The 27698-nt window shown below is 36.7% G+C and overlaps 1 protein-coding gene across 2 annotated transcripts; it reads left to right on the plus strand.

The window, feature by feature from the left end:
* The first annotated feature begins 7611 nt into the window (after positions 1–7611).
* On the plus strand, positions 7612–27264 carry pyroxd2 (pyridine nucleotide-disulphide oxidoreductase domain 2). 2 transcript variants are annotated; one of them, XM_079841997.1, is made up of 16 exons: positions 7612–7685; positions 8622–8641; positions 8733–8826; positions 9123–9196; positions 12217–12372; positions 12494–12647; positions 12798–12859; positions 14241–14338; positions 14436–14577; positions 14701–14835; positions 15260–15332; positions 22594–22750; positions 22977–23131; positions 26035–26141; positions 26326–26446; positions 26614–27264. In XM_079841997.1, the coding sequence occupies exons 5-16, from the start codon at positions 12238–12240 to the stop codon at positions 26682–26684; spliced, it is 1410 nt and encodes a 469-aa protein (XP_079698123.1). In that variant the 5' UTR covers positions 7612–7685; positions 8622–8641; positions 8733–8826; positions 9123–9196; positions 12217–12237; the 3' UTR covers positions 26685–27264. The 2 variants fall into 2 exon arrangements, with proteins under 2 accessions (XP_079698123.1, XP_079698122.1); XM_079841996.1 differs by having other exon boundaries at positions 7633–7860.
* The last annotated feature ends 434 nt before the right edge of the window (positions 27265–27698 follow it).

The following is a 27698-nucleotide window of genomic DNA, read 5'->3' on the forward strand; positions in this document are numbered from 1 at the left end:
ACCTCCTGTTTTTAAAACGCGCCTCTAAAAGCTGTCTGCAGTCCCATCAGCATGACGTTGATGCGTCATCTCTTAGCATATTTAGCATTGAGAGAGAGAACCACTTATGATCTGAAGAGACGGGCTCTTCAGTCAAGATGATTTCTCTTAGCTGAAGTATTCTTCTGATGGCATGGCCTTGAAGCATCTTTATTTGACGTGTCTTATGATGAAAGAAGGCTTTGAATTAACTGACGTCTCAAATAGTCAATGGGTCAAGTTAACCAGAATTAATATAAAAGGCTGATATTGAAACAGTAAATCTCAGCTAACACTTTACAATATCCTCCTGGGGCATAGACTTTTGTCCTCATGGATATTTTTGTATGAATTTTTAAGTCTGGATGTCTTGTAAAGAGCAGGATCTTTTTACCAAATGTTTGGAAGTTTCACAATGAAAACTGCCTCTGCTTGGTCTTTAAAAATGACTGACATCAATTTAGTGATCAAATTTAACACTCAAAAAAAAAAGATGCTGTTCACTTTATTTAAGCAATTCATGTTGATTTTACACAATTATATCAGGTTTCTGTTTCAAATGTAATTGATTCATGTTAAACTGACTTAAAACCGTTTCTCTTTGACATAACTTGATGTTTTCATTTTGAAATAACATGTTTCAATCAAGTAACCCAATCAAACAGGACTTTCACTTCCCATCATGCTTTGCAAAGGGGCTAAATTCGGAGAGTAAATGTTTAAATAAAGTGCTATTTGATGCATTTTTAACAAGATGAGAAAATGAAGAGACTTTTTAATGCTTAATGTTTTGTTAAAAGTTTGTGTTACCATTGTGGTGAAGTGTAGAGCGTGTGCTTGGGGTGAGGACCTGTTAATAACAATTAAAGTTGTTTTAATATTAAAAAACAACTACTTTGGGCATGCCATGAATGTAATAAAACCTGCATCTTCTGGCTTGCCAATAAGGTCTTGTAAAAGGTAGTGTAAATGTTGTAAAAAAATTGTATTCCACTAAATAAAAATATTCAATTAAACTGGATTACTTGTTTTGGTTTTTTTTTTTATATAAATTTTAGAATAATTAAACGTACTCGTTTTGGACAAAATTAAGAATGTTAACCTAATATAACTAAATGGCATTGAATTAACCTTACGTAAAAAAAATTGTTTACGGAAATAAACAATGTTAATTAAATTCAACATAACCCAATTATGTGGAACCTGTTGACATAAAAAAAATTAAGTACATCCAACGTATCATTTTTTTGAGTGTGAAAATATGATAATATTTTGTGAGTATCATTTAAATCTGACTCATTTTTGGAATGTTTGTCATAAATCTAAATCTGACTTTCTGTTACGATACAGGGCATTTATTTCATACATGTCGGACTTAAAGCATGTTTATGAATAAGGAAAGAAATTATATTTCAATATTCCTATGAAATATTAGATATTATCTTGAAAATCTTGCCAATTACTACTTCCATTATTACACTTCTTTTCCAATGTTGCCCCAAGAACACATTGCAAATTAGATACATAATGGAAAAACCCTCTTATGGCCATTAGACACACATATTGCATTAAGCAAAATTATATAGCAAATCATTCTGTTACATCTTCTTGATTGGTAATTTTTTTCTAAAAATCGCATTGTTTTTGCCTATTCATGTCTATTAATGTATGTTATATGTTTTCCCTGGTGTCCTCTACAGAGGACATAGTATAACAAATTAATAAAATATATTTAAAAAAAATTTTGCTCCAAAAAAATATTTTAATTTTTTTTTCTTATGCTCTACACAATAATGACACAAAAAAATACTAAATTCACAGAACTTTTTTTCTGGTTCTCAGGAGGATATAGTCTCATTTTATTGTTAACATTAGTTAACATGAACTAACAATGAGCAACATTTTAACAGCATTTCTTATCTTTATTAGTCAATTAATAGTGTCAACAGATTTGCAAACTTTTGATTTTAAAACGTATTGTTGGTAAATGTTGAAAATATTAATAATCAAAATTAAGAAATGTTGCAGAATTGTTCAATTGTTCTGATAATGTTTAACAAATGAAACCTTATTGTAAAGTGTTACACAAATTACCTATGAATTGAAGTACTAATACGTTTACTACTACTACTACTACTACTACTACTACTACTAAAATAACTCAGGAATTATTAGGCCTATCTATAAGAATAAACGATCTAAATTCTGAATTAAGAACAAGTCCTGCCCCAGCAACTCAAGTCTTTGCCGCCACCTATTGGAATAAAATAAAGTAGCTTTGTGGAAAAAAGTATTTTAGTGCCAATGCCTCTGCAACATGCAAATATATTCCCGTTTCCAAATGATGAATAGTTTTGTTCATATTATGTGAAAAAATTTGGTTACATTATTTTAACCATTTATCTAAAATAACAAATACATATTTTTATTTAAATGTATTTGTTAAAATGATTACATGCTATAATTCAAATTAAATTCAAATGAAACAGCTGTGCTAGCCACACATAATCGTTTATAAAATCATAAATAAAAATGAATTGTTGTACATATAAAGTATAAACTGCATGGTCAAAAAGTGGCTATAGGCAAATACTTAAGAAGATCATTAGTGATTATTGTGTTTCTAGCATGTTATATGTTTGGCTCTTCTAACCCTAATTGATGAAGTGTGTAGCTTTTCATTTCTTAAACAACCATTTTGGAAGACACATCATGGCCATATTCCAGGATGACAATGTCAATATTCATCAGGTTCAAAGTGTGAAAGAATGGTTTGGAGGGAGCATGAAGAATAATTTTCACACATGAATTGTCACCTCTGACTCCAGACCTTAAATTCAGTGAAAGTCTTTGGGATGTGCTGGAGGAGACTGCTGCAGGGGGGTTAATAAAGGCCTTCTGAAGCGAATCGATGGGTTTGTGTATCCATATTTAAAGGGGCTATATGCAACTTTTTCCCCAAAATAAACGTAACAATAGCCTTTTTATTTTACCATTTATGACTCAAACATCTCCTGATGAGCATACTGACACCTTGTCCGTTCACAGTGGGTGCACATAAGCCTGGATTATATTTTTCCTATTTTCTGGCGGGTCGTCTTTTCCCGCGCTGTCTGCGGATGTGACGTCACCACCGCTGCGAGAGCGAGCAGAAAATAAGAGCAGTTCTGTTTTTTGGCCACAGGTGTCAGTCGCGAGTTTAAATTTCAGAAAAACGCATATAGCCCCTTTAACACTTTATAAAATAAAATAGGTTCCGGCGGACCACCTTCCGTATTCAACTTACGGAAAAAGCGTAAACGATGACGTCGGACATAGAGTCACTTTCTTCGTAAGTTGAATACGGAAGGCGGTCTGCCGGAAGCTAGATATTTTACTTTATAAAGTATTAAATATGGTTATTTTTCTTACACAAACCCATTGCTTCGCTTCAGAAGGCTTTTATTATCCCCCTGGAGCATGTGGATTACTTTAATAATGGATGGATGCACTTTTTTGGGCTTCAAATAAAGCTTTTTTATATAATGATTCTATTCGTCTGAAAGAAGAATGTCATATACGCCTATGGCTTGAGGGTGAGTAAATTATGGGATAATTTTCATTTTTGGGTGAACTATCCCTTTAAATGAGATGTCAAAGAACACAAGACTTCTAAATATAACCACTGCTTCTAATTTTGCTTGCTATGTTTTCTTTTCTTTTTTTTTTTTGGTTTATCACATGTTGGGTTGGTCAGACAGCAAACTCATAGAATGCAGGCTTGCCACAAACAGGTGATCTGTTTATCTTATACAGTATAAGATAAACAGTTGTCATACTGGTCTTATAGTTCAAATAATCACAAGACAGAGCCAAATTATCTCAGATCAGAGCCACAGAAGCTCCATTGTTTTAATCTGAGATCATTTGGCTCTGTCTTGTGATTTTTTCCTTGTCCCTTGTGAGTACCAGACAAAGCTCTTTCAAATAACTTATCTTGGTGTGTACTTTTATTATGTGCTTTTATGAAGGAGCGAACGAACACACTCTCACTTTATTTATATTGAGGCATGCCGGATTAATGTTATTAGAGTAAAACACGGTTAATGCCTTATAATCTAAGGTAAATGTAAAGACCAGATTTATTTTAAATCACCCTTTGACCATCACAATTTCTACTTACCCTTGGACCTTGATCTAACACTATCAACAAGTTAGATGTTCATTGGCACTGTGAATCGTTATCCAGACGAGCAAAACAACACACAGTTAACAATGAATAACGATTTGTTGAGAGGTTGTTGAGTCCAACTGACCTTTTCACTTCACTTCTCTAGTGTCTCCACTTATTGGCAAATGCAAAAATGCTATATTCTGTAAATTTTTAGACCTCTGAATCATTTGAGTCACTGGAAAAAAGTAATAAAAGTGACTGCCAAAGGAAATGCTTTACAATGGAATCAATGCAAGAAAAAAATCTGATTTTGCTTGGGGAAAAAAAGATATCATGCACTGTATAATATATGCATGTATAAAGTTAGGTCACCATCAATGTTTAGGACAACACAAATGCTTGAATGTGAATGACAGCCCTGGTTCAAAAAACATGTATGGTAGCCTACTATGTCCAAAAACATGATAGCTTATGTTTTTATTATTATTTGTTAGTATAGTTTAATCACTTATAGCATAATCGACAAATATGATCATCATTGTGTTTTTATGTGCAAAAATGTAGTGTATATTTTCATGTATAAAGAGCAAATTTATGCTGTGAAAAAATAAAAAAATTAAATTTGGAAAATAATATTTTTTATTATATTATTATAATTTTTTTTACTCAATACTGTACTGTAATGCCATGTATTATTTAATTATATATTATTATTTTTTATTTATTTTAATCAAATTTATTTATTTAATTTAATGTTCTTTTATATTATTTATTTCTTTTTACAAATTACCTATGGAATTCCAAATCTGCCAAAATAATACACATATATACACATATATATATGTGACATATATATATATATATATATATATATATATATATATATATATATATATATATATATATATAAATAAATACGTAAATAAATCAATACGTAAATAAATACAAAGAAATGTAACAAAAGTATTCAAGCTCTTATCAGCCCTTTCCAGTGCTTTTACATGAAATGTGATTAATAGTGGATGATATTACGCGCTTTCATGTTAAAGTGTCTTGTTATTAGATCTGTTGAAGATGCGGTCTCTGTTCATGTGTGCCAAGACATTTTAGAAATCCCAACCGGGTGATGTTTTAAGGCCATGTCTGGGATAAAAAGTATGGTCACCCAATATACACACAGTTAGGGTGATACAAGATTTTGGCTTTCATTGTGTGACTTGCAAAGGCATGTCCACAAACCTCTTGCGTTTCGTTTGGTCACACCACAGGTGTCACTGTGGCCTCAAAGCTTCAGTACTGCCGCCCCCTCATTAGCATACGGACCATAGACTGTAACAAAAAAAGATGGACGACGCACTTTCACTATCTTCCATTGAAGTAAGTAAAGCCACCAGTGTCCAAATATAGCGCTGACATCTTGTAGCCTGAGTCTGAGCAGAAGTGAGTGTGAAGTGGAGCCGGTGATATCAAGATCCCGCCCACACTCACGCCAAATCAATCACACTTTTGTGAAATAAACAGTTATGGAAATGTAGAAATACAAGATAAAGCTCCAATCTTCTCCTGAAGTTCCCTAAAATGACTGTTGGTGCCTCAGTGACTACTTCGCTCAGAGAAGCTGTCAATTTCAGCTGTCAATCATAACGCCACACCCTCGTTTTAATAGCATCAAATAACTAACTAAAACCAAATGTATTTAAATAACGAACACTTGAACTCATGCTGCGTTCCAGACAGGTTTGTGAGCCCGTAAGTCACAACTTCAAACCACGACTCACGACTTTGTAGCGTTCTAGGCAAAGTCACGCCAAACTGCCTGAGCACAAGGAATTGTGGTAGCTAGATGTAAACAAAGCATGGCGTACCGTACGGGGCTGATGCTCATTTACAATAATTTATATCGCCAAAGGTGCTTACTCCTTGCTTATTTGAGGGAAACGGAGGAGGAAAAAATGGCGCATACGGCAAGAGAAGCTGTTACATTATTTTTATATTTGTTTCATAAACGCCGCATCCGTAGGAAGCTGACATTGTTGTTTCGCTGGCTATGTGACGTCAGAGCGCGTAACTGGGAGTACATCGATCTAGTACGAGTTCACGGGTGGGAAGTCACGCGTTTGACTGCCGTTCCAGTGCACTTTCACGGGTAGAAGGCTGGGAAAACACGGGTTACGGGTTGCCTGGAACGCGGCATCACATCAGTAGGGTGACCACACGTCCCGCTTTGCGTTGTACCACAGAGCATTTTCATGTCGCATATTGAGAAAATGTCCCGCATTTTCATCAGTCTGTTTGTTTTTAATGATCATATTAAGAAAACATGCATGCGTTCTTTTTCCTTTTTTAGAAAGCATTCTATTTCTTCTTTTTGCGAGTAACATCCCGCCTTACACAAATACAACAGCCGTTTTTAAAATCCTATCCAATGGTTGAAAAGAAAGGAGTAAACACGGTCACTAGTAGGTTGTGACGGCTGTCAATCAAAATGTGGAGTGGTGATTCATCCATGTGTTCCCTCTCAGAAAACGAATGGATAATTCTGTATATAAATTAATATATAAGACTGTCAATTTCATGTTGTTTTATGTTTTATTTGTTCATTTATTTTGTTGGATTGTAGTTGGACTTGGACAGAACTGTTTTAAAATAGTTATCTGCATGATGCCTGCTGCCTTTGGGCTCAGTGATGTTGAATTTAAATGACATGTAAAATAAAGATTATACAACAGTTTCAGGTTATGTTTTAGTGTTTGGTAACATGTTCCATATTGTCCCACACAAACTTAGTAATCGTCCCACATTTGGTTTGTTTGATGGAGGTCACCCTACACATCAGCGTGATAAAAACTGCCTAAAATGACAGAAACCATCTTTGGAAAAAATTAATTTGAAGTGTAATTTTACTGTTTAGTTTGTCTATGTCTCATTACATTGCATGGAGAGGGCGGAGTTTATGACCTATACATCCAGCCACCTGGGAGACGCTTTTGGTTCACTTTTCAGCACTTGTGTGGCATGCTTGTTTCATACAAAGAAATGTAAAAATACATAAATGTATAAATAAATAAATGAAAAAATAAATAAATGTGGAAAAAAAATGCAATTATACATAAATAAGGAAATTAAATGATGTACTCATTTATTTTGTTTTCCAAATTACGTAATAGGCCTATATATATATATATATATATATATATATATATATATATATATATATATATATATATATATATATATATATATATATATATATATATATATATATATATATATATATATATATATTTATTTATTTTTATTTTTTTACATTCCTTCTTATATGTAGGCTATTTATTTATTATTTTGGCACCTTTGGAATTCCACAGTCTGCTTTTCCACAGACCCCCCAGCACTCCCTATAGCGGGCCCCTGATCTTGTTGAGATTTTTTTTTATATATGTGGGGGCGGGGTGTTCTTGGGAAGGAAAGTTCTTGGGTGTACCTTGTACTTGGAGCTTTCCCCCAATATAGTGTGGTGAGAGGAGAAGTTGTGGAGTTTGAGCTTTGGGTTTGAGGGCTGTCAGGACTCGTCATGGCTGCGGCTGTCAGGGCAGGTCGCGCGCACAGAGGGTTTATTTCAGTGGCACGGCGCGGCAGCCACAGCAGCACTGCCCTCAAACCTCAATATGACGCGGTTATTATCGGCGCAGGTAGGCTACGGACATTCGCACGGCCTAAAGAATCAATAAAAATGTAGCATTGCAAGTTGCACGAATTTGAGTGCTTAAATGGGCGGGGCTTACCGCCCGTGTGTTTTCCGATTTGTTATATTACATGATTCTAAATAATTATTATTTTATGTGAACTCCCCATTGTGTATTTTTATATTTTACATTTCCCAGTGTCGTTGTCTAGCTCTAAAATATTATCCAGAGTGTTATGGAAGTAGCGAATAGACAACTTGGTCACGTGGGACCTGTTACCTTTCTCAGCGCTCCTCAGAAAGGGCAAATCACAGTCGTGTTCGAGTCGTTGTGGGGATTGTTTTATTCAAATAATTTAATAGAAACTTGACGGAATTTTAATTTTTATACCATATGCTAATCTTTAGGATCGATATTCTGTTTACAAATGTCCCCAGTGAGACCAAAAACGTCCAAAGATTTGAATGCACTTGAATAGGAAATTCGCCTTGCTGAGCCTCCATGCTCCCCCTGCAGGAATTAAAGTTTGTGTACTTTAAATTAAAACTTGCAGTGTTCTACCTTTTATACTTTTTCTTATCATTTCTAAAAAATGTTTGTCTCAAACTCCTGCATACTTTGAACCACAGTCACACTGTTTCATTAATCATCATGTTTCAGGAGAAAATACTGCTACATGCATCGGATGTTAATCAGTTATTCAACATATAGTAAATTATTGTAGAATTTTGAATAGCCTAAAATCTCTTTCTTTTATCCTTTTTTAGGTCACAATGGCCTTATCGCTGTAAGTACACACTCAATGTGTTCTCAATATATACTGTATGTTGTTGAACAGTTTAATCTCAAGAAACATTCTGTCGTAATAATTTGCCCAGTCAGCATATCTGCAAAAGGGAGGACTGAAAACAGCAGTCCTGGAGCGCAGACATGTCCTTGGAGGAGCAGCCGTATCTGAAGAGATTATTCCAGGTGTGAGTTCTGGTTTATCACCCAGACCAGGTTGCCTGAATCCCTTAGACTGGCCAAATATCTGGTTCTCAAAGCACTTTTGTTTTCATCCGTAATTACAAACTCAGCAGAACTCATACAGTATGTAGTCTAAGCATTTTTGGTTTAGGTTGATGATTGAACCTAAGGAAATATTACAATTCTGCTTTGGATCACTTTATTTTACATGGCTTTATTTAACCAGGCGAGTCACTCAAGAACAAGTTCTTATTTTCAACAACAGCCTGTACAAATGGCCTGTTTATTTTTATGTTTAGGGTTCCACTTTTCCAGGGCCTCCTATCTGCTCAGTTTACTGCGTCCACACATCTACCAGGACCTGGAGCTCAAGGTGATGTTCTTATTGATGTTACTTGCCCCATTCTCTTCTCTCACTTTAGACAGACCTGACAAACCTTGTGAAAAAGAAGTACACTTTAGCATATACTTTTAAAAAGAGTACTTATTTAGAAAATTATATAGCATACTTTAAAAGATTATACTTAAATGTGAACTGAATGTAATGTTTTTCTTTCTTTTTTTTGCATTTAAATGAAAATGTATTATAGTTTAAATTGAAATGCAATTAGCTGAAAGTTTTTGATATTTGGCATACTTAAAAAGGGATAGTTCACCCAAAAATGAAAATTACCCCATGATTTACTCACCCTCAACCCTTCCTAGGTGTATATGACATTCTTCTTTCAGATGAATACAATTGGAGTTATATTAAAACAATTTCCTTTAACAAATGTTATAATGGCAGCCCAAAATTTGAAGCCATAAAAAGTGCTTTCATCCATTTTACGCTCCAGGGGATTAATAAAGGCCTTCTGAAGCAAATCAATGGGTTTTTGTAAGAAAAATATCCGTATTTAACACGTTATAAAGTAAAATATTTCCGCCAGACCGCCTTCCTATTCAACTTACGGCTGCCATTCACTTCCATTATAATGCTTGGATCAGCCAGGGCATTTTTTTTTTAATATAACTCAGATTGTATTTGCCTGAAAGAAGAATGTCATATCCACCTAGGATGGATTGAGGGTGGGTAAACTATAGGATAGTTTTCATCTATTATCATATCAACTACCATTTTCTTAAACTATCCCTTTAATTCTTGTTTCTTTATGGAATATTGCAGTAGTTACTATAAATGATTTATCTGTGAACATCATAATTATTTTTAAAAATTCATGTGCCCTCGTATAATCTTTAATCAAAATAATTTACGCGCTACCCTTGCAGTGACATCTCTGATGACATGTTTACTGGCATGATGGCGGGACAACTTGTCACTCACATGAGATCACAGCAATAGCAATCACTGCAAACCCCAACCATCCAATCCTTTCCCAAAGTCCTGCCCTACATTTTTTCTTGTTTGATAAGCAGCTTCGCTCGGATATACTTCATAATAGGGAAGAAAAGCTATCACCAGACCAAGTTCAATCTTTTAAGATTGAACATTAGTCTGTCTGGGGATTCTGCTCTGTATTTTCTACTGCACAAGAGGCGTGATTAACCAGCATAGTTCAAATGACTCTCTATGCAATTAGACCATGGGCGTCGGAAGCAAAAAAAAATGTGGGTGGGTCCTCAGAATTTTTTTACTGGAGTAGATGCCAATTACAATAAGAACAAATATACCGCTTTGCTTGCTAAACGAAAAGTTTGGAAAGACAAAATTACGGAAATCGCCAAATCATTGAGAGCGGTAGTAGTGTAGGGGTAAGACGCACGGCATCAAGTTTTGACACAAATCGACCCGCGGTTTGAGTCCGCCTTTCGCAGAGCTCAATCTTCTCACTTTTCCCATCACATATCAGATCGGAAAGGCATTTATTTTCATTAAAAATTAAGAAAATATTAGAAAAGTGGAAATAAAGCGTCTAACGTGTTTAATAATAAGTGTTTATCGATTAGGGGTAGGTAAACAGACATGTGCTGAATGTTAGAGACGATAAAAGGGAGTGGGTCCAATATCATTGATCGTAAAAAGTGGGTGGGTCTTGTCCCAACCACATACAATGGTTCCGACACCCATGAATTAGACAGTCCTTTAACCAATCAGACCAACAATCCATCGCTTCTCTTCTGTTAAACCCACCAATAGCGCGCCAGGTGGATAAGCCGGTTTGTGACTGGTCCCCACAAATTTGTAACGGAAGCAGGATCGAAATATGTACAGGTTTCCAGCCTGAGCTGCAAGGCGAAACCAATTCGCCGGCAGATCGGCCTGGGTTTACCCAGTCTGGAAGAAAAGACTATCACAACTTCAGTTTACGTAAATCTTTAATTTCATAATTATATGTAATTTCATAATTTCTCCTGTTTTGTCCTTGAAATATGAGTTTATTGTACTGTAGTGGAATATACTGACAAGCATATATAGTAAACTAAAATATACTTTAATGTTATTTTTATTGGACCTTCTATATATACATACATTTTTCTTGTAAGTGCACATTTGTAATGATGAAGTTGCAATTTAGTACATTTAAAATATATTATGTTTAAGCAAAGTTTAAGCTAGTCCCAGACTAAAATGCATATTTGAGCTGTTTTAACTGAAAGCAACTTGCCATATCTTAAAATATGTCAGTGCCATTGTTTTGTCTCAAGATTCACAACAGTAATGTTTTTTTTTTTCTAAGGCATGTTTATAAAAGCCACTTAAATGTCCTAATTGAACTAAGGCCTAATCCTGGCTTAGTCTAAGCCCTGTCTGTGAAACCGGGCCTAAATGTAATATCAAATAACACACTACAGTTCAAATGATACTCAAACTAGTTTTAGTATCAAAATAACACATCAAAATAAGTGTACTTAAAGATTGACAAAAGATTATTAAAACAATAATTTAAAAGTAAAACTTGTGATGTAAGAAACATAAAATTGTACTCTCTTTAAGTGGCCATTTATTTCAATATCTGCAAGTACAGTTTTTTTAAAAAATATACTTTTGAGATTTAAAGTGCTCATTCAATACAATAAACACACTTCTTTTTCACAAGGGAAAGAAACAATGGTTCCGCTTTAAATGAGATATAACTACTAAGCACTAACATTTAAATCAATAATTTGATAAAATGCGCTTATTGTATACATATTGTTTTACGTTGTACCTATATTTAAAAAAATACCTGCTTGTAAAATTACATGTAATACATTTATGTAATCTAGAATGACACTGTTGAGCCTTCCCTTACATTAACCCACCCTGTAACCTACCCATACCACAGTTATGTTTTGATGTAAGTACATAGTAGTTAAAGACGCCTATTATAAAGTGTGACTGAAACAAGTTGCAGATGATTAATTACTTTTTTCTTTTAAGCTAAGATGACAGCAGTGTGTCTTTCTGTGCAGAAACACGGCCTGAAGGTGTACATGCGGGACCCCTATTCATTTACCCCCATGCTGGAGGATGGTGTGGGAGGGCGGCCACCACGGTCTTTACTGCTTGGAGCTGACCTGGCAATGACCCAGCAAGAGATTGGCAAATTCTCAGAAAAAGATGCCAAGGTTTTATGTCAACTTAGATTTTTTTCAAACTTTCCATCAAACTGAATATGGAATTTATATGATTTAATATGGGTTTTATATGGATTTAATATGGATATTTTTTTCTCTGTCCTATCACAAGGTCTTCCCTGATTTTTTAACCTATTTGGAAAGACTGGCATGTGCCATCCACCCTCTTTTAGATGCTCCACCCGTGGACATTCCAGGGCTGACTCAGGGCTCTTTGAGAAAGAGAATATCTGCCCTGAGGGGTTTGAAACCTTTGGTGAAGTCTGGTAATGATACTTCATGGTTATATAACAGACAATAAACCAGATTTCCCTCAATTATTCTGCCACTACTGAAATAAGCCAGAGAGTCTTATAAAACTAGGCCTTATAAAACTGAGGCATTAAAGTAAAATCCATGTGCTTCTATGTTTAAAGGGTTTAAGTTGGGAAGGAATATACCAGATTTCTATGAACTTGTTACAGCTCCAGTTATGAAGGTGGGTTATGCCTTCTCCTGACCTTGTCAGAAAAGAAATACATTACATTTTTGAATGTATTTGACAGCAAGTAAGCCAAACAAGAAGTAAAACTAAAAGTGTCTCTGAGAAATTAAAGAATAAATGTTATAATACTTCACAAAATTTAGATTTTTACTATATATGTATACCGATCAGGCATAACATTATGACACTGACACTGAGAGTCTTGGTCAGACTCATTGATGCATGTGGGGAGCGAAGGCTGTCCCATGTGGTCCGATCAAACAGACGAGCTACTGTAGCTCAAATTGCTCAAGAAGTTAATGCTGGTTCTGATAGAAAGGTGTCAGAATACACAGTCCATCGTAGTTTGTTACGTATGGGGCTGCATAGCTGCAGACCAGTCAGGGTGCCCATGCTGACCCCTGTCCATCCGCCGAAAGCGCCAACAGTGGGCACGTGAGCATCAGAACTGGACCACGGAGCAATGGAAGAAGGTGGTCTGGTCTGATGAATCACATTTTTTTTTTTTACATCACGTGGATGGCCGGGTGCATGTGCGTCGCTCACCTGGGGAACACATGGCACCATGCACTATGGGAAGAAGGCAAGCCGGCGGAGGCAGTGTGATGCTTTGGGCAATGCTCTGCTGGGAAACCTTGGGTCCTGCCATCCATGTGGATGTTACTTTGACACGTACCACCTACCTAAGCATTGTTACAGACCATACACCCTTTATGTAAACAGTAGCCTATTCCCTGGTGGTTGTGGCCTCTTTCAGCAGGATAATGCGCCCTGCCACAAAGCAAAAATGGTTCAGAGATGGTTTGAGGAACAAAGAGTTTAAGGTGTTGACTTGGCCTCCAAATTCCCCAGTTCTCAATCCAATCGAGCATCTGTGGGATGTGCTGAACAAACAAGTCCGATCCATGGAGGCCCCACCTCGCAACTTACAGGACTTAAAGGATATGCTACTAACATCTTGGTGCCAGATACCACAGCACACCTTCAGCAGTCTAGTGGAGTCCTTGGCTCGAGGGGATCAAGGCTGTTTTGGCAGAAAAAAGGGGACCAACACAATATTAGTAAGGTGGTCATAATGTTATGCCTGATCGGTGTATATATATAATTTTTATCAAATAAATGCAGCCTTGGTGAGCATAAGAAACTTTTTCCAAAAGCATTACAAATGGTAATTATTCCAAACTTTTGATTAGTAGTAGGCCTATATTTAAAAGTTGTATCTATCAAAACAAAACAAAATACAGATCAAAATATGCATCATTTATTTTGAGCATTGCCTAAGAAATTTATTATTTGTGAGTTTAAGGATGTTTTATGAAATGCACACAGCATTAGAAGCATTCTTTGTTGAAATGTCAGCTTTTGTTGTCTGTAGGTGCTCAATCGCTGGTTTGAATCAGAGCCGTTGATAGCCACATTAGCCACTGACTCTGTGATTGGCGCAAACACAAGCCCAAACAATCCAGGAAGTGGGTGAGGATACTTTGACATTAATGTGTTCGAACTGAGGCAGAACATCCTGTAATTGATGTTGCAGATACTGTATGATAAACTGTGCTTAAACTTGTAGATATGTCTTGCTGCACCATGTCATGGGTGAGCTGGAGAAGGAGAAAGGTGCCTGGGGTTACGTGGAGGGAGGAATGGGTGGAGTGTCTCAATCAATCGCCCGATCCGCCCGCTCTCTCGGAGCAGATATTTTTACCGACAGAGTAAGTATTCAGGAAGAAGGTGTAGCTGTTTTCTTAAGCCATTGTTTCCGTGCTAGCCATATTCATTCAAAGGAACCGGTTGTCCCATGGATATTAATCTGTGGCCTTCCTCGGGGCCTGTAGGATGTTGAACGAGTCCTTATTGGTCAGGATGGTTCTGCCAAGGGTGTTGTGCTGACGGATGGAACTGAAGTCCGTAGCAAAGTGGTTCTGTCCAACGCCACTCCCTACGTCACCTTCAAACAGCTCAGCCCACAGGTACAGCCCTGATGGTATGTCCCGAGATCATGCCAGTTCTCATTGTTAAATGTTTAAAAGCAATTAAGAGAATTTGTTTTGCATTATTGGATTTAGATATGTCATGACCTCATGATTATAGAAATGTATAGGTCATTCCTTCCACAGTTAATGTCATCCCATTCTGTCAACTGCTGTTGTAGCCTTGAGCAAATCACTTTATCTGTGTTTACTCAAGGAGTGACCCCATTCTTTAACTGACAACACTATCCACATGTGAGTGTGTTAGTTCGGTTTACACAGGCAAAAATGAAGAATCCCATTGAACCTATTTTTTATTTGTCCAATGTAAATAATAATAATAATGTGGAAAAATTAACAACCGTTCTACTTAAATGTTAATGACAACTCTGAATAATTGATGTCTGTGGTTGTCCTGGTAAAGGATGCCCTGCCAGAGGCATTCGTCACAGCCGTAGATCAGATTGACTACACCTCTCCTGTTACCAAGATAAACGGTATGATTACAGATCATGTAATGCTTCATTTCATTGAACTAAATATGCATTTTCTCATTAAAAAAACCTGTGTGCAAGGCGGCAAAAGAAGAGTGTTGGTTCTGTGTAAACATTCAAGGAAGCTTTGTTTGTTACCTTGACACTGAGCAAGCAAGCAAGACAAGAACAAAGATAATTCATTATGCAATAGAAGCATGAAAGAATACCAGCTGGAATTCATTGTACAAACACTATGATGATGTCATCACTGTCGTTGAATTTAAATGGTGAATATTCAGCTACTAATTTAATTTAAATAAATAAATTGATTGACTGAATAATTCAATAATGAAAAAAAAACGATTTATAATTAATTAGTCAAAATTAGCGTGTTAAGGCATGCGATTAATTTCTTCAGTTTAACCGTTCAAAATATTTATCGCAATTAACGCTGCATCTGTTTTTTCTGTCATCCTTGGCCTAGCATTACATTAGGCCTATGATCGCGCTCTTATTCATCCAAATCTGTCTGTGAATGTCCTGTCTATCATGTGACACACACATGGAGCACAGAAAGATGCGCGGCAGTATGACGCGCCACAATCGAGTTCTTTCTTTCGCTTGAACGAACAGTAACACACAGAATTATGCCAAAATGCCTGTTGTCGAGTATCCTCATAAGAGCCGTCTTAAATGAGTTAAATAACCCCTTAAATGAGCTTAAAGAGCTAGAAAATGAGATGCGCGACACAAGCGCGTCAGATCCGCGTCATGTGCAGCAGACATTAAAGGTCCCATTCCGCATGATCCCATTGTTCAAACTTTAGTTAGTGTGTAATGTTGCTGTTAGAGCATAAATAATACCTGTAAAATTATAAAGCTCAAAGTTCAATGCCAAGCGAGATATTTTATTTAACAGAAGTTCCCTTTCAAAGCCTACAGCGAACGGCTGGCTTGGACTACATCCTGGTACTTCCTTCTTTAATTACGTCAGTAGAACAGACTAACCTCCGCCCACAAAGAAACGCGAAAAAGGGGGCGCGGTCTTGTTGCTGTCCCACGTGGAGAAGCGGACGTGTCGCGTGGAGAAAAGGAACTGTTGCGTTGAGTGTGTTTATCGCCATGTCATCGAGACGCTGTTATTTTCATCCAGGAGTCAAATCACCTTTGTTTGGCTTTCCCAGGGACGCTGTAGAGATTATTGAACGCATACATCTCTCCGTTACGAGGCGTGACCTTTCCAACATGCGCTAAGCTGCTGTCGAATCACAACACAGGAACTGCTGGCACGTGCGCTAAGCTGCGGTCGAATTACAACACGGTAAGCGCTTGCACAATCAGAACTCGTTACGTGTTTCTGAAGGAGGGACTTCATAGAAAGAGGAAATCACCAGCCGTTTTTAGGACAGTGGAAACAGCGGTACACAGATAAGTACATTGTGTGAAAAATACTGTGTTTTTTTACACGCGAAACATGAACACATGTTATATTGCACACTGTAAACACAATCAAAGCTTCAAAAAAACACGAAGAACGGGACCTTTAAAGTGACAGCAGCCTAATTAACCAGTTGCTGTCATTAAAGTTGATCAAATTACAAAGGTAACAGAGAAAATGTTAGCTTTAATAAGGATTCATCTATATTTAATTTATTATTTATTTATGCAGATTGTTTGATAATTTAATTCAATTTCTGTATATTAGAATAATTTGTAAAACAGGGTTCCCACGCTTCTTGAAAGTACTTGAAAGTACTTGAATTTCAGACACATGGATTCAAGGCCTGGGAAGTACTTGAAAACAAATATAGGTCCTTGAAAGTGCTTGAATTAAATTTGAAATACATTTTGTTTAGAATGGTGTTATTTAAAAAATTGTCTATCAAAGACAGAATGAAACGTTGCTTATGTTTGGGGGGTGGAGGGGTAGCGGGGAAAAAAAACTTGAACCGATGGAGAGCAGTACATACACTTGCTGAAAATGAAAATGCGATTTTCTAGGCCGATATGGCTAGCTATAATAGGAACTATACTCTCATTTCTGTGTAAAAATCAAGGAACTTTGCTGCCGTACCATGGGTGGAGCGGAGCAATGAGATCACACAGCGCCTGAAAATAGGCTAACTTCCATCAACATAACCAATGTGACGACCTGCTTGCACAGAGAGCGTGCTGGGACTATTTTCAGGCTCTGTGTAATATCATTGCGCCGCTGCACCCATGGTACAGCTCAAAGCTCTTTGATTTTTACGCAGGAATGAGAGTATAGTTCCTAGCCGTATCGGCCTAGAAAATAACAACTTTTCATTTTCTGTCGCCCTTAGTACACGATGTAACTATACACATCACAACATGTAAATAGGAAAATGTTGCCATTTTTTTGTCACTTATTGAGCAGTAGGCTAGCTGGAGCCGTTTACCGCCAGTCTTTGTGCTAAGCTAGGCAAGCGGTCGGTGCGTCAGACAGAGTTGAGACACAACCAGACACGGAGATGAGAATGTATGGACTTATCTAACTCTGGGGGATACAGTGAATAAGCTAAAATCCCAAAAAGTCGGCGTGTTCCTTTAAGTAGCCTACTTTAAGAGGTCTTTCGTGATGCTAAATATGCTGGGTTATGAATCTGATAGGAGCTTGAAATAAAATAAATGGTGTTTGAAAAAGTCCTTGAAAGTCCTTGAATCTGGTGTTCATGAAAGAGTGGGAACCCTGTAATAAGTAGCCTATGATTTCTGTATACTGTTGGACAGGTAGAAAGGCTACAGGTAAATATGACATTTATTATATTGGGTTCATGTGAAGATTGTTTTAAGTGTAATTCAATTAAAAGTTTTAATTTATTTAAAGTCTAATAAATGTTGAAATTGATATAGCTTTCAAATATACTGTAATGTTTAATGTCTATCATTAATGTTTAAAAAATCACTTTCATAGAGACATCAGTAGCAGCATTAGTATCAGTGATACTGGCCTTCATTCATAAAAAGATGCCATTACAACAAAAATGTAAAATATACTGTCTTTAAAGGGTTAGTTAACCCCAAAAATTAAAATTCTGTCATTAATTACTTACCCTCATGTCGTTCGACACCAGTAAGACCTCCGTTCATCTTCGGAACACAAATGAAGATATTTTAGTTGAAATACGATGGCTCAGAAAGGCCTCCATGTACACAATGCACTTTACACTCTCAAGACTCATAAAAGGCACTAAAGACGTCGTTACAAAGTCCATCTCACTACAGTGGTTCTACAATAACTTTATGAAGCGACGAAAATAGTTTTTGTGTGAAAAAAACCCCTAAATAACGACTTATAGTGATGACCGATTTCAAAACACTGCATCATGAAGCTTCGAAGCGTTATGAATCAGCGAGGCGAATCAGCGGTTTTTAATTTTTAATTTTTGGGTGAACTAACCCTTTAAGTTGTTTCTACATTAATCTGGAGAGTAACTGAAATTATTACAAAATAAAAATATTTAAAAAAGGTTTTTAATTACAGAATTATTATATACACTGCATATATATATATACAGCACTGTAATTTAATTAAAAAAGTATAGGCCTGGTTTCACAGACAGGGCTTAGATTAAAGGTGGGGTAAGTGCTTTCTGGTAACCGATGTTGATTTCAAATCACTATTTTGATAGCTCCGCCCCACACATGCGTAACCCAGGCAACAACTATGGCGGAATCTGCTGAGGGTACGATGTCATAAATAAGTGAAAGCAATGTGTTACTATGGTAATGCAGGTCAAATGTTCAGTGAAAAATTTCAGCCCTTACATCTCAAAAACACAAACACAGTTCTCATGAACAACTCGATAGCACGAGCACGACAGTCCAACTAGCGAACATATTACAATTATGACAAGACTAGAGGGTTATAGCGATCACAAAAACACAATCAGTTCTCATGACCAACTCGATAGCACGAGCACGACAGTCCAACTAACGAACATATTACAATTATGACAAGATTACAGAGTGTATATCCATCACGAAAAGATGAACCAAAGGAAACAAACATATTAGGAGTTTATTATCTTACTTTTTGGACACACTTTGGGAGCTGACGCTTGAAACAGACAGCGAGGAGGTTTAGACGCACCAGGCTTATACGGTGTGGAAATGAATGGGTAATTATCATCGCTGAAGTTAACGACGATACGATCGCAAATAGACAAGCAAGCAAACATGACACATGAGCAAGCAAAAGCCAGCATATATTAGTTCTGTGGAACAAAACAAAATCAATGTTACTCGCTTATCGAGAAGAAATAAAGCAACCTCGGTCTTCGCCGAGTGTTTTATAAGGCCGTTATTTACACGGGTCCTACTTCTTGCTTGATCGTAAGACTTCTTTTGTTCCCCTGACATCTTCCACATTTGTTTTTATCTCCCATCTCTCTCTTTCTGTCATCGCTCGGCTAATGTCCGTCCTGTGTCGTGTCTTTTGAATAATGATGTGCACTGAGCGCTCTCTTCTCCCTGTCATTAGTAGACACGCCTCTTACTGCTGATTGGCTATAAGTTTGTTTTGGTACTCGGCAGAGGTGGGTAGAGTAGCCAAAATCTGTACTCAAGTAAAAGTACAAGTACTTACTGAAATATTTACTCAAGTAAAAGTAAAAGTAACAATCGTAATATTTACTTGAGTAAGAGTAAAAAAGTATTCGATGAGAAAACTACTCAAGTAGTTAGTTACTAGTTACTTTCGATCTGATTGATAAGAAGCGAAAACCCTGAATTTCAGGCTACTTGGAGAGCTTTCACACACCTCTCTGTAACACTTTACAATAAGGTTGTATTAGTTAACATTAGTTAATGTATTAGTTAACATGAAGTAACCATGAACAACACCTCTGTTCAGCATTAGTTAATCTTTGTCAACGTTAGTTCATAAAAATCCAGCTGTTCATGGTTTATTCATGTTAGTTCACAGTGCATTGACTAATGTTAACAATATTTTAATAATGCATTAGTAAATGTTTAAATTATCATAAAGATAAATAAGTGCTTTATAAGTGCAGTTCATTATTAGTTCATGTTAACTAATGTAAGCTAATGAACCTTATATATATATATATAATATATATATGTGTGTGTGTGTGTGTGTGTGTGTGTGTGTGTGTGTGTGTGTGTGTGTGTGATTAATGGTTAAACAGTGTAAATTAATGGTGTGCTGGGCTAACTAGAGCTCTTCTTAAAACATACTTTGTTCTTATATTTGTATAAGTATATAGGCTATTCTTTAGGTAGGAATAAAATACAATACCGTTTTTATTTGTATGTATTTTCTACTCTTCAGACAGGTGTCTGTCCGGATTTGTGTATAAATGCAAGACGTCACATTAGGCTATTCAATTTGTTTCGTTTTGTGAAGAAAAGGATATGTAAATGTGAAGATGAGAACGTTTGTTCGTGGACGTGTATTGTTTGGAGGATTCAAACGATTCATTGCTTGCACAAGAGCGCATATGAGGAAAACACTCGGACAGTGTGTGAAATAGTATTATAATAAGGGAAAATTTCCCATAGTTACCAAATGACCGTTAATAGTGTTCAAATATAGGCATCATTGTGACACTTACCGCTACATGTTCTTTTCAGGGTGGAATTCTTGTATGCTGAGAGATGTCAGTTCGTTGTGGTGCACACAACATGCATCGCATTATGAAACTATTCTTTTTGACATCTTGGAGTGAAAACATAGACTGAACTTGAGGCCACGGGCAATCTGCCTCCCGTAGCTCACACACATCTTCCGACTAAACGCGCGCTAATTATAAGCGGGTGATGCGTAGCAACCTCTCGCGAAGCAGCCTCTCCAACGTTTCGCGAGACTTGCGAAAGTCATATTCACTTATTTTAATATATATAATATAATTATTACCATTTGACAGTAACGGAGGAACGCCACCGAATGTAACTAAGTAAAAGTACAGTTTTTTCACAAGAAATTTACTTGAGTAAGAGTAAAAGTACCCATCTTTAAATCTACTCTAAAATTACAAGTTACCCAAAAAATGTACTCAAGTAAATGTAACGAAGTAAATGTAATTCGTTACTACCCACCTCTGGTACTCGGCCTGAGACACTTTTCTAAAACATTTTTGAAATACCACTTACCCCACCTTTAAGCCAGGATTAGGCCTTAGTTCGATTTAAAAACATGCCTTATGGTGTGCATCTTAAGACAAAACAATGGCACTGAGCCACTGGCATATTTTAAGAAATTTAAGAGTGCAAGTTGCTTTAAGGTAAACCAGCTCAAATATGCATTTATAGCTGCGTTTCCACCGCAGGAACTTTCCCCAGGAACTAGGAACTTTGGGGTGGTACTCGGTGTGTTTCGACCGCAGGAACCAGGGTCTAAATGAAGTTCCGGGTAAATATTTCCCCCTCCAAAAGTCCCTGCTCGCGACTGCGAGGTAGTACTTTTTCCAAGTTCAGGAACTTTCGGAGGTGGGACTTGTGCACTGAACGTGGTGATTGTTTGAGTTTACGCAGCATTTTATTTCAACCAGCATTTTTAAAAGTCATTTGTGAGGTTCGTTCTGCGTTCAGTAAATATCAGTCTTGCTCTTTCTGTCCGATGGCGCGCGTTCATCTTAACCATCTCACGGTCAATGTCTGTAATAGCTGATAACATGCGTTGTCTTATTTAAAAATCTAGCTTTACGAGCTTTCAGAATATGCTTTAGTATCAGTGCTCGTCTCTTTTCCACCATTTTGTTAATTACCTCTTTAGTAAACCAATACATAACCAGCAAAAGCAGTGCTGCTTGAATCTTCTCCACTTGTTATTGTTGCAGACACTGTGTCGCACAAAACGGAGGAGCAGTCGTGCGCAGTCCTACATCACCAGACTAATTTGCCTAATCTTCACGGTACTTTAGACCGCAGTGGAAACGCAGACAGTAGCAGGTCTGGGGAAAAAAAAGTTCCTGGTACAAATTGTTCTGGGTAATTTTGGTGGAAACAGGGCTTTAGTCTGGGACTAGCTTAAACCTTGTCTGCGAAACATGGGGATGAAGTAAAAAAAACCCCAAAAAAACACCTCAAGCAGAAATTACATACCTGTTTGTTAAGCATTTGGGTCTAAATTAGTTGCTAAAGGTTGATATGGAGAGCAAATTTCTAAACAGAATATTTGAGGAATATAAACAGTGCTGCCTTGCAAGAACCGTAATTAATGTGGTTTAATTGTTTTTTTTGTTTTTTCCTGTAAAGTTATTGATTAGTGTTATCTCTCTCTGTTTTTGCAAACGAACAGTGGCTTTGGACAAGCTGCCTAATTTCTTGGCTGCTCCGAATAGTGCGGATGGAAAACCAGGTCCACATCATCAATGTTCAATCCACCTGAACTGTGAGAGTGTGGAGGTGCTGGAGGAGGCCTACTTGGAGGGCCAGCAGGGACGCCCATCCTCCAGGTTGGCAAAACCTGGCAGTGCTGCTTATAATGGAACAACTAATATTTGCACATTACACACACATGAAGGCATCAGGATATCTGAATTTGCAAGTCATGACCAGGGTTTCACAGACAGCACATCTGTTGCTCTGGGTTGGGGTTTATGGTGATGGTTTTCCATTCTTTGCACCAAACCACATACATTTACATTAAATCCTCATTTATCTTCTGGTGTTTTTGTTTAGGCCAATGATAGAAATGACCATTCCCTCAGTGCTAGATCCGACTCTAGCGCCCCCCGGCTGTCACGTGGCGTCTCTCTTCATCCAGTTTACCCCATATTTGATGGAGGGTGGTCGTGCTTGGACCGATGAGGACAGGGAGAGATTTGCTGACACAGGTACCTAGTACCTTATTTGCATTTTTGTGTGCCGTTTGCAGGCACAGGCATTATAAAGCTTGTGTATGTAAGGTCTCGGGAGTCTTACATACAGTGTTGGGGAAAGTTACTTTTAAAAGTAATGTGTTACAATATTGCATTACTCCTTAAAAAAGTAACTAATTACATTACTTAGTCCACATTCACACAGCAGCAGTGTGTTGTCAGTCCTGTGTTTGAATCCTTAATATGGTTACATTCACACTTCAGTTATTTACAAAAGTGACGACTGCATTCTGTAACCGAATTCACACCCATACATTTTCAGGACTCACAACCGCATTGGACAACCGGACTGGGGTGCGTTTCCCGTACAACGACGTAACTCACTGCTTAACTACCATAGTACAATGCATCGTTGAAGAAATCAACTAGCTACTGGCGACTTTTTCCCAAAACCTTATTGTCGCAAATTTGTCGTTCAACCACGTTGGTTAATGATGTCATGCAGGTGGTGGAGTAATAACTTATTTTAATGGAATGGTTAAAGTTTGAATTAAAGCTTTTTTTTTTGCTATAAACTATGAACATGGCATCTGAGGACTTTTCTCAGTCATTTTGCTTTATTTCCAATTCAATCATTGGCTCGTCCTTACGTACTAGTGCACGTACGCACATGCACACTCTTTAAAAACAGTGCTTTAAATCTCTTGACAAACTAAAAGACGTAAATTATATTTGTATGTATTCTAAATAAAATATATAGATTATACTGAATGTCAGCTTGCTTATTTTGCTCAAGATAAGGATTTAATAAGTCCACATTATGCAAACAAGAAACTAGGGCTGTGCGATATTGAAGAAAAATGCGATATGCGATATCCTTGTTAAATAATGCGATATTTGATATGCGATACGATATTGCTTTAAGTGTGTAAAATCTATTTATATTATATTAAAACAAATATTTACAAACTGAGAATGATACCATTTATGTGTTTCACATTCTTTCTGGGAAAAGAAAGCATCGCTACATCTTCTGAAAGTGACCACCAGTGTTTTAGCAAAAATGTATGTCACAAATCTGACAATATAATTTTAACATCAATGTAAACAAACAAAACATGTAATGCCAATATTTAAAAATACCAAAAACTCTTTGCTTGACATGGTAATATATAGTTACAGTATATCAACCTAAAACTTAACATCAAGAACATCCAGGTAAGACACCTGAACTAGGGGTGGACGATTATTTTTGTTATTTTAATTTATCTTTGTTATTAATTTATCATTGTCTTCACATGAATTAAATATACACAAATACATAATAAAGCTACAAAGGTTATTCAGCCAAGAGCACTGAGTGATTTTCTCTTTTTCTTTTGTTGTTTGACAGACAGCGGCAGGTTTACTGTATTAGCAGGCTGTCACTTTAAGACATAATGCACGGATCCTATTGACACGCATTCGGTTTCTTTCCCCAACTGATATTGTTCACTTGAAGCATAATCGACTGTGTTTTCATGAATACTCATCAAGACCGCCATTTTGACACAACTGTGTGTGTATTTGACAGTTCAAGTGTGTAACAATAGGCTGAAAAAAGAACGGCTTGTGCGCTTATGTGTCAGACAGCAGACAGCGTGAGACTGCAAGGGGTTGTTTTTTGCAAGTTATTGTGTTTAATAACTCTTTTAACGTCAAGCAAGTCACATAAGTTACAGTCGTGGGCCCAGTCTATTCTCTGCTATATGCATCGAACTAAAACTTACAATTTGCACAATGTTGAAGTAGCCTTTTAAAATCATTCCGATATTGCGTGCCCTTGTGATATGCATATTGCGATATGTACATTTGCGATATTTCGATCATTTCAATATATTGTGCAGCCCTACAAGAAACTATGCTTCTAACCACAGGTCAAGAACTGTCGTTCCAACCACGCAACTTTGCGATGCTGTTTGCAAACGTTCGTTTGAACCACGGTTTCAGGAAACACAGACTCGTTGAACTATGCTGATAACGACGGAACTTGCGACCATAGTTGGCTAACGACGCTTTCGGGAAACGCACCCCTGGACAACTAGTGTCACAACCACCTGTCTATGAATATTTCGCAAAACTGCGATGGAACGTTTTTAGTTTAAAATTCAAGTTCTTTTTTGCAAGTGTTTAATGCAGTAATGCCTATATAACATACACATTCGTATTCCTTAAAAAACACATTTAGAATATTATTATACTGAATATTAATATTCTGACCACTTAGAGTATTTCTTGACCCCTAGACCCCTATGTATAATAAACAAAAGTTCTTTTAACATGACGGGTTATATTACTTACTGTACAAATCTTTTTATTGAAAGTTGAAATTCATGTGTTTTGTTGCTTTTGTACTGTCTGTTTCCGCACATGCACGAGTGCGCATGTCTAAGTGACTACATTATAGAGAAGACAGAGAATTTTAATTCAGTAGTGTAAAAAATGTAAAAGCAAATTAATTAAACTGAAAATTAAAGTGCATTACTTTACTTGTTACATAAAAAAAGTAATCCGATTACATAAAATGACGTTACTTATTGACACAGACGTTACACTGTGATATACTAAAGGAATAATTTATTTTACTGTTGAATGGATTTTTTTTACTAAGAACGCATTTATTCGATAAAAAAACAGTAAACAAATCACATGATCCTTCAGAAATATATAGTATAAAATATACAATTTATAATACAAGAACGGGGTTTCTTGTCTAGATTCTTTTGTGATATTTTGTGCATTTTTAAGACCGCCCCAACATTCCCACACAACCATTCCCACTCTACACAGTGACACTGTTTATGCTACCACAGTGATATCACATGCCTTGAAGTAATACAATCTTTGTCGTAATTGGTTCTTTGTTTCCCGTTTCGCAGCATTTGACTGGGTTGAACGTTACGCACCTGGATTTAAAAAGTCAATAGTGGGCAAAGACATCCTGACCCCTCCTGATCTTGAGAGGGTCTTTGGTCTCACTGGAGGGGTATGAACATATCATTTAATTCATTTAATTGACATTGACATGGACTTTTTTGTAAATGTATTGTTTTGTTAGTAATTTTAACAGTCATACAGAATCTAATAGATCGTTTTGTCTCTAAATCGTAGTTAATCGCTGTACGTTTGCTTGTCATATCATTCCAAACATGTATTTTTTTATGCAACAGAATATATTTCATGGCTCAATGTCCTTGGATCAGCTTTACCTGGCGAGACCTTTGCCCTCAGTCGCAGACTACCGCTCACCCGTCAAAGGATTGTACTTATGTGGCAGTGGCAGCCATCCAGGTCTGTGCCTGAATAAATAAAAGCTAAAATCGTGCGTGTTGGGTTTAGAAATGTCACCACATCAGTGTGATATCACGTTTCATAAAACCAGGTCAGGTAAATGTTGAGCTTGACGTGCATGACCTGCCCTGTGTTCTCCAGCATTTATCTGAGCTTGTCTCATTCAGGTGGAGGTGTTATGGGTGCAGCCGGCTGGAATTCAGCTCTTAATGTCCTGGCGGATTTCAAGCGACTGTGATCCCGGCCTTCGATGGGAGTATCAATTTCCAATGGGATATTTCAATGAAAGGAGAGATGGAGACAAATATTAAGTGTTGTTGACATTGTGTGTGATTTTTATGTCTTGCACAGCCTTTGAAACACTCCCAAAATGTTGCCCTATTTCATTTATTTTTTGTGAATTTGAGATAAAATCATGTAGTCAATTATAATGAATATAGCTCAATCCATAGCCTATGTTTTTTGTATAACCTGAAATGGAACATGTATGAAGAACATTAATTTACGTCTATGTTCATTATAGCTTGCTAACATAAGTACAACTTACTATTTCTACAGTATATACAGTAATATGTAAACTGCACACAGTATGCAAATTTCCTCCATGCTTGAAAATCTGGATGACCTACTACTGTACATAAGCCAAATGTGCATACAACACAACAATAAGAGCACAAAGTGCAAAAGTAATATAAAAGAGTGATGAATTTTTAACATCTGTTGATTAACTTGTTTGATTGATTTGCCAAAATCTACAACAAATTGTATTTTATTTTTGAATGGTAACTGGAATAAAGTCAGCATGAAATGCAAGTTGCAATGGTCTCTTCTTCCATATTGTGACATAAATCCAAGTGAAACGGCTTATGGAACTAGGGAAAAATATAGGGCGGGACTTGATTTCGTCCATTGGGATTTGATTGGATGGTTGTGGTTTGCTATTGGTCGATCTTATGTGAGTGACAGGTTGTCCCGCCCTCACGCCAGTAAACGCATCATCACAGAAGAGATGTTGCTGCAAGAGGGAGGGGAAGTTATTTAAAGATTATGAGGGCACATAAATGAAAAAAAAAGTGCATGGATAAATCAGCTATAATAAAAACGGCAATATTCCATAAAAATAATTTTGATTTCATAATGGCTTTAAAGGGATAGTTCACCCAAAAATGAAAATTCTGTCATCCTTTACTCACCCTCAAGTTGTTCCAAACCTGTATGAGTTTCTTTGTTCAGCTGGACACAAAAGAAGATA

The sequence above is a fragment of the Gobio gobio genome (assembly GCF_949357685.1).
Source record: "Gobio gobio genome assembly, chromosome: 18".
In the NCBI taxonomy this organism is placed as follows: domain Eukaryota; kingdom Metazoa; phylum Chordata; class Actinopteri; order Cypriniformes; family Gobionidae; genus Gobio; species Gobio gobio.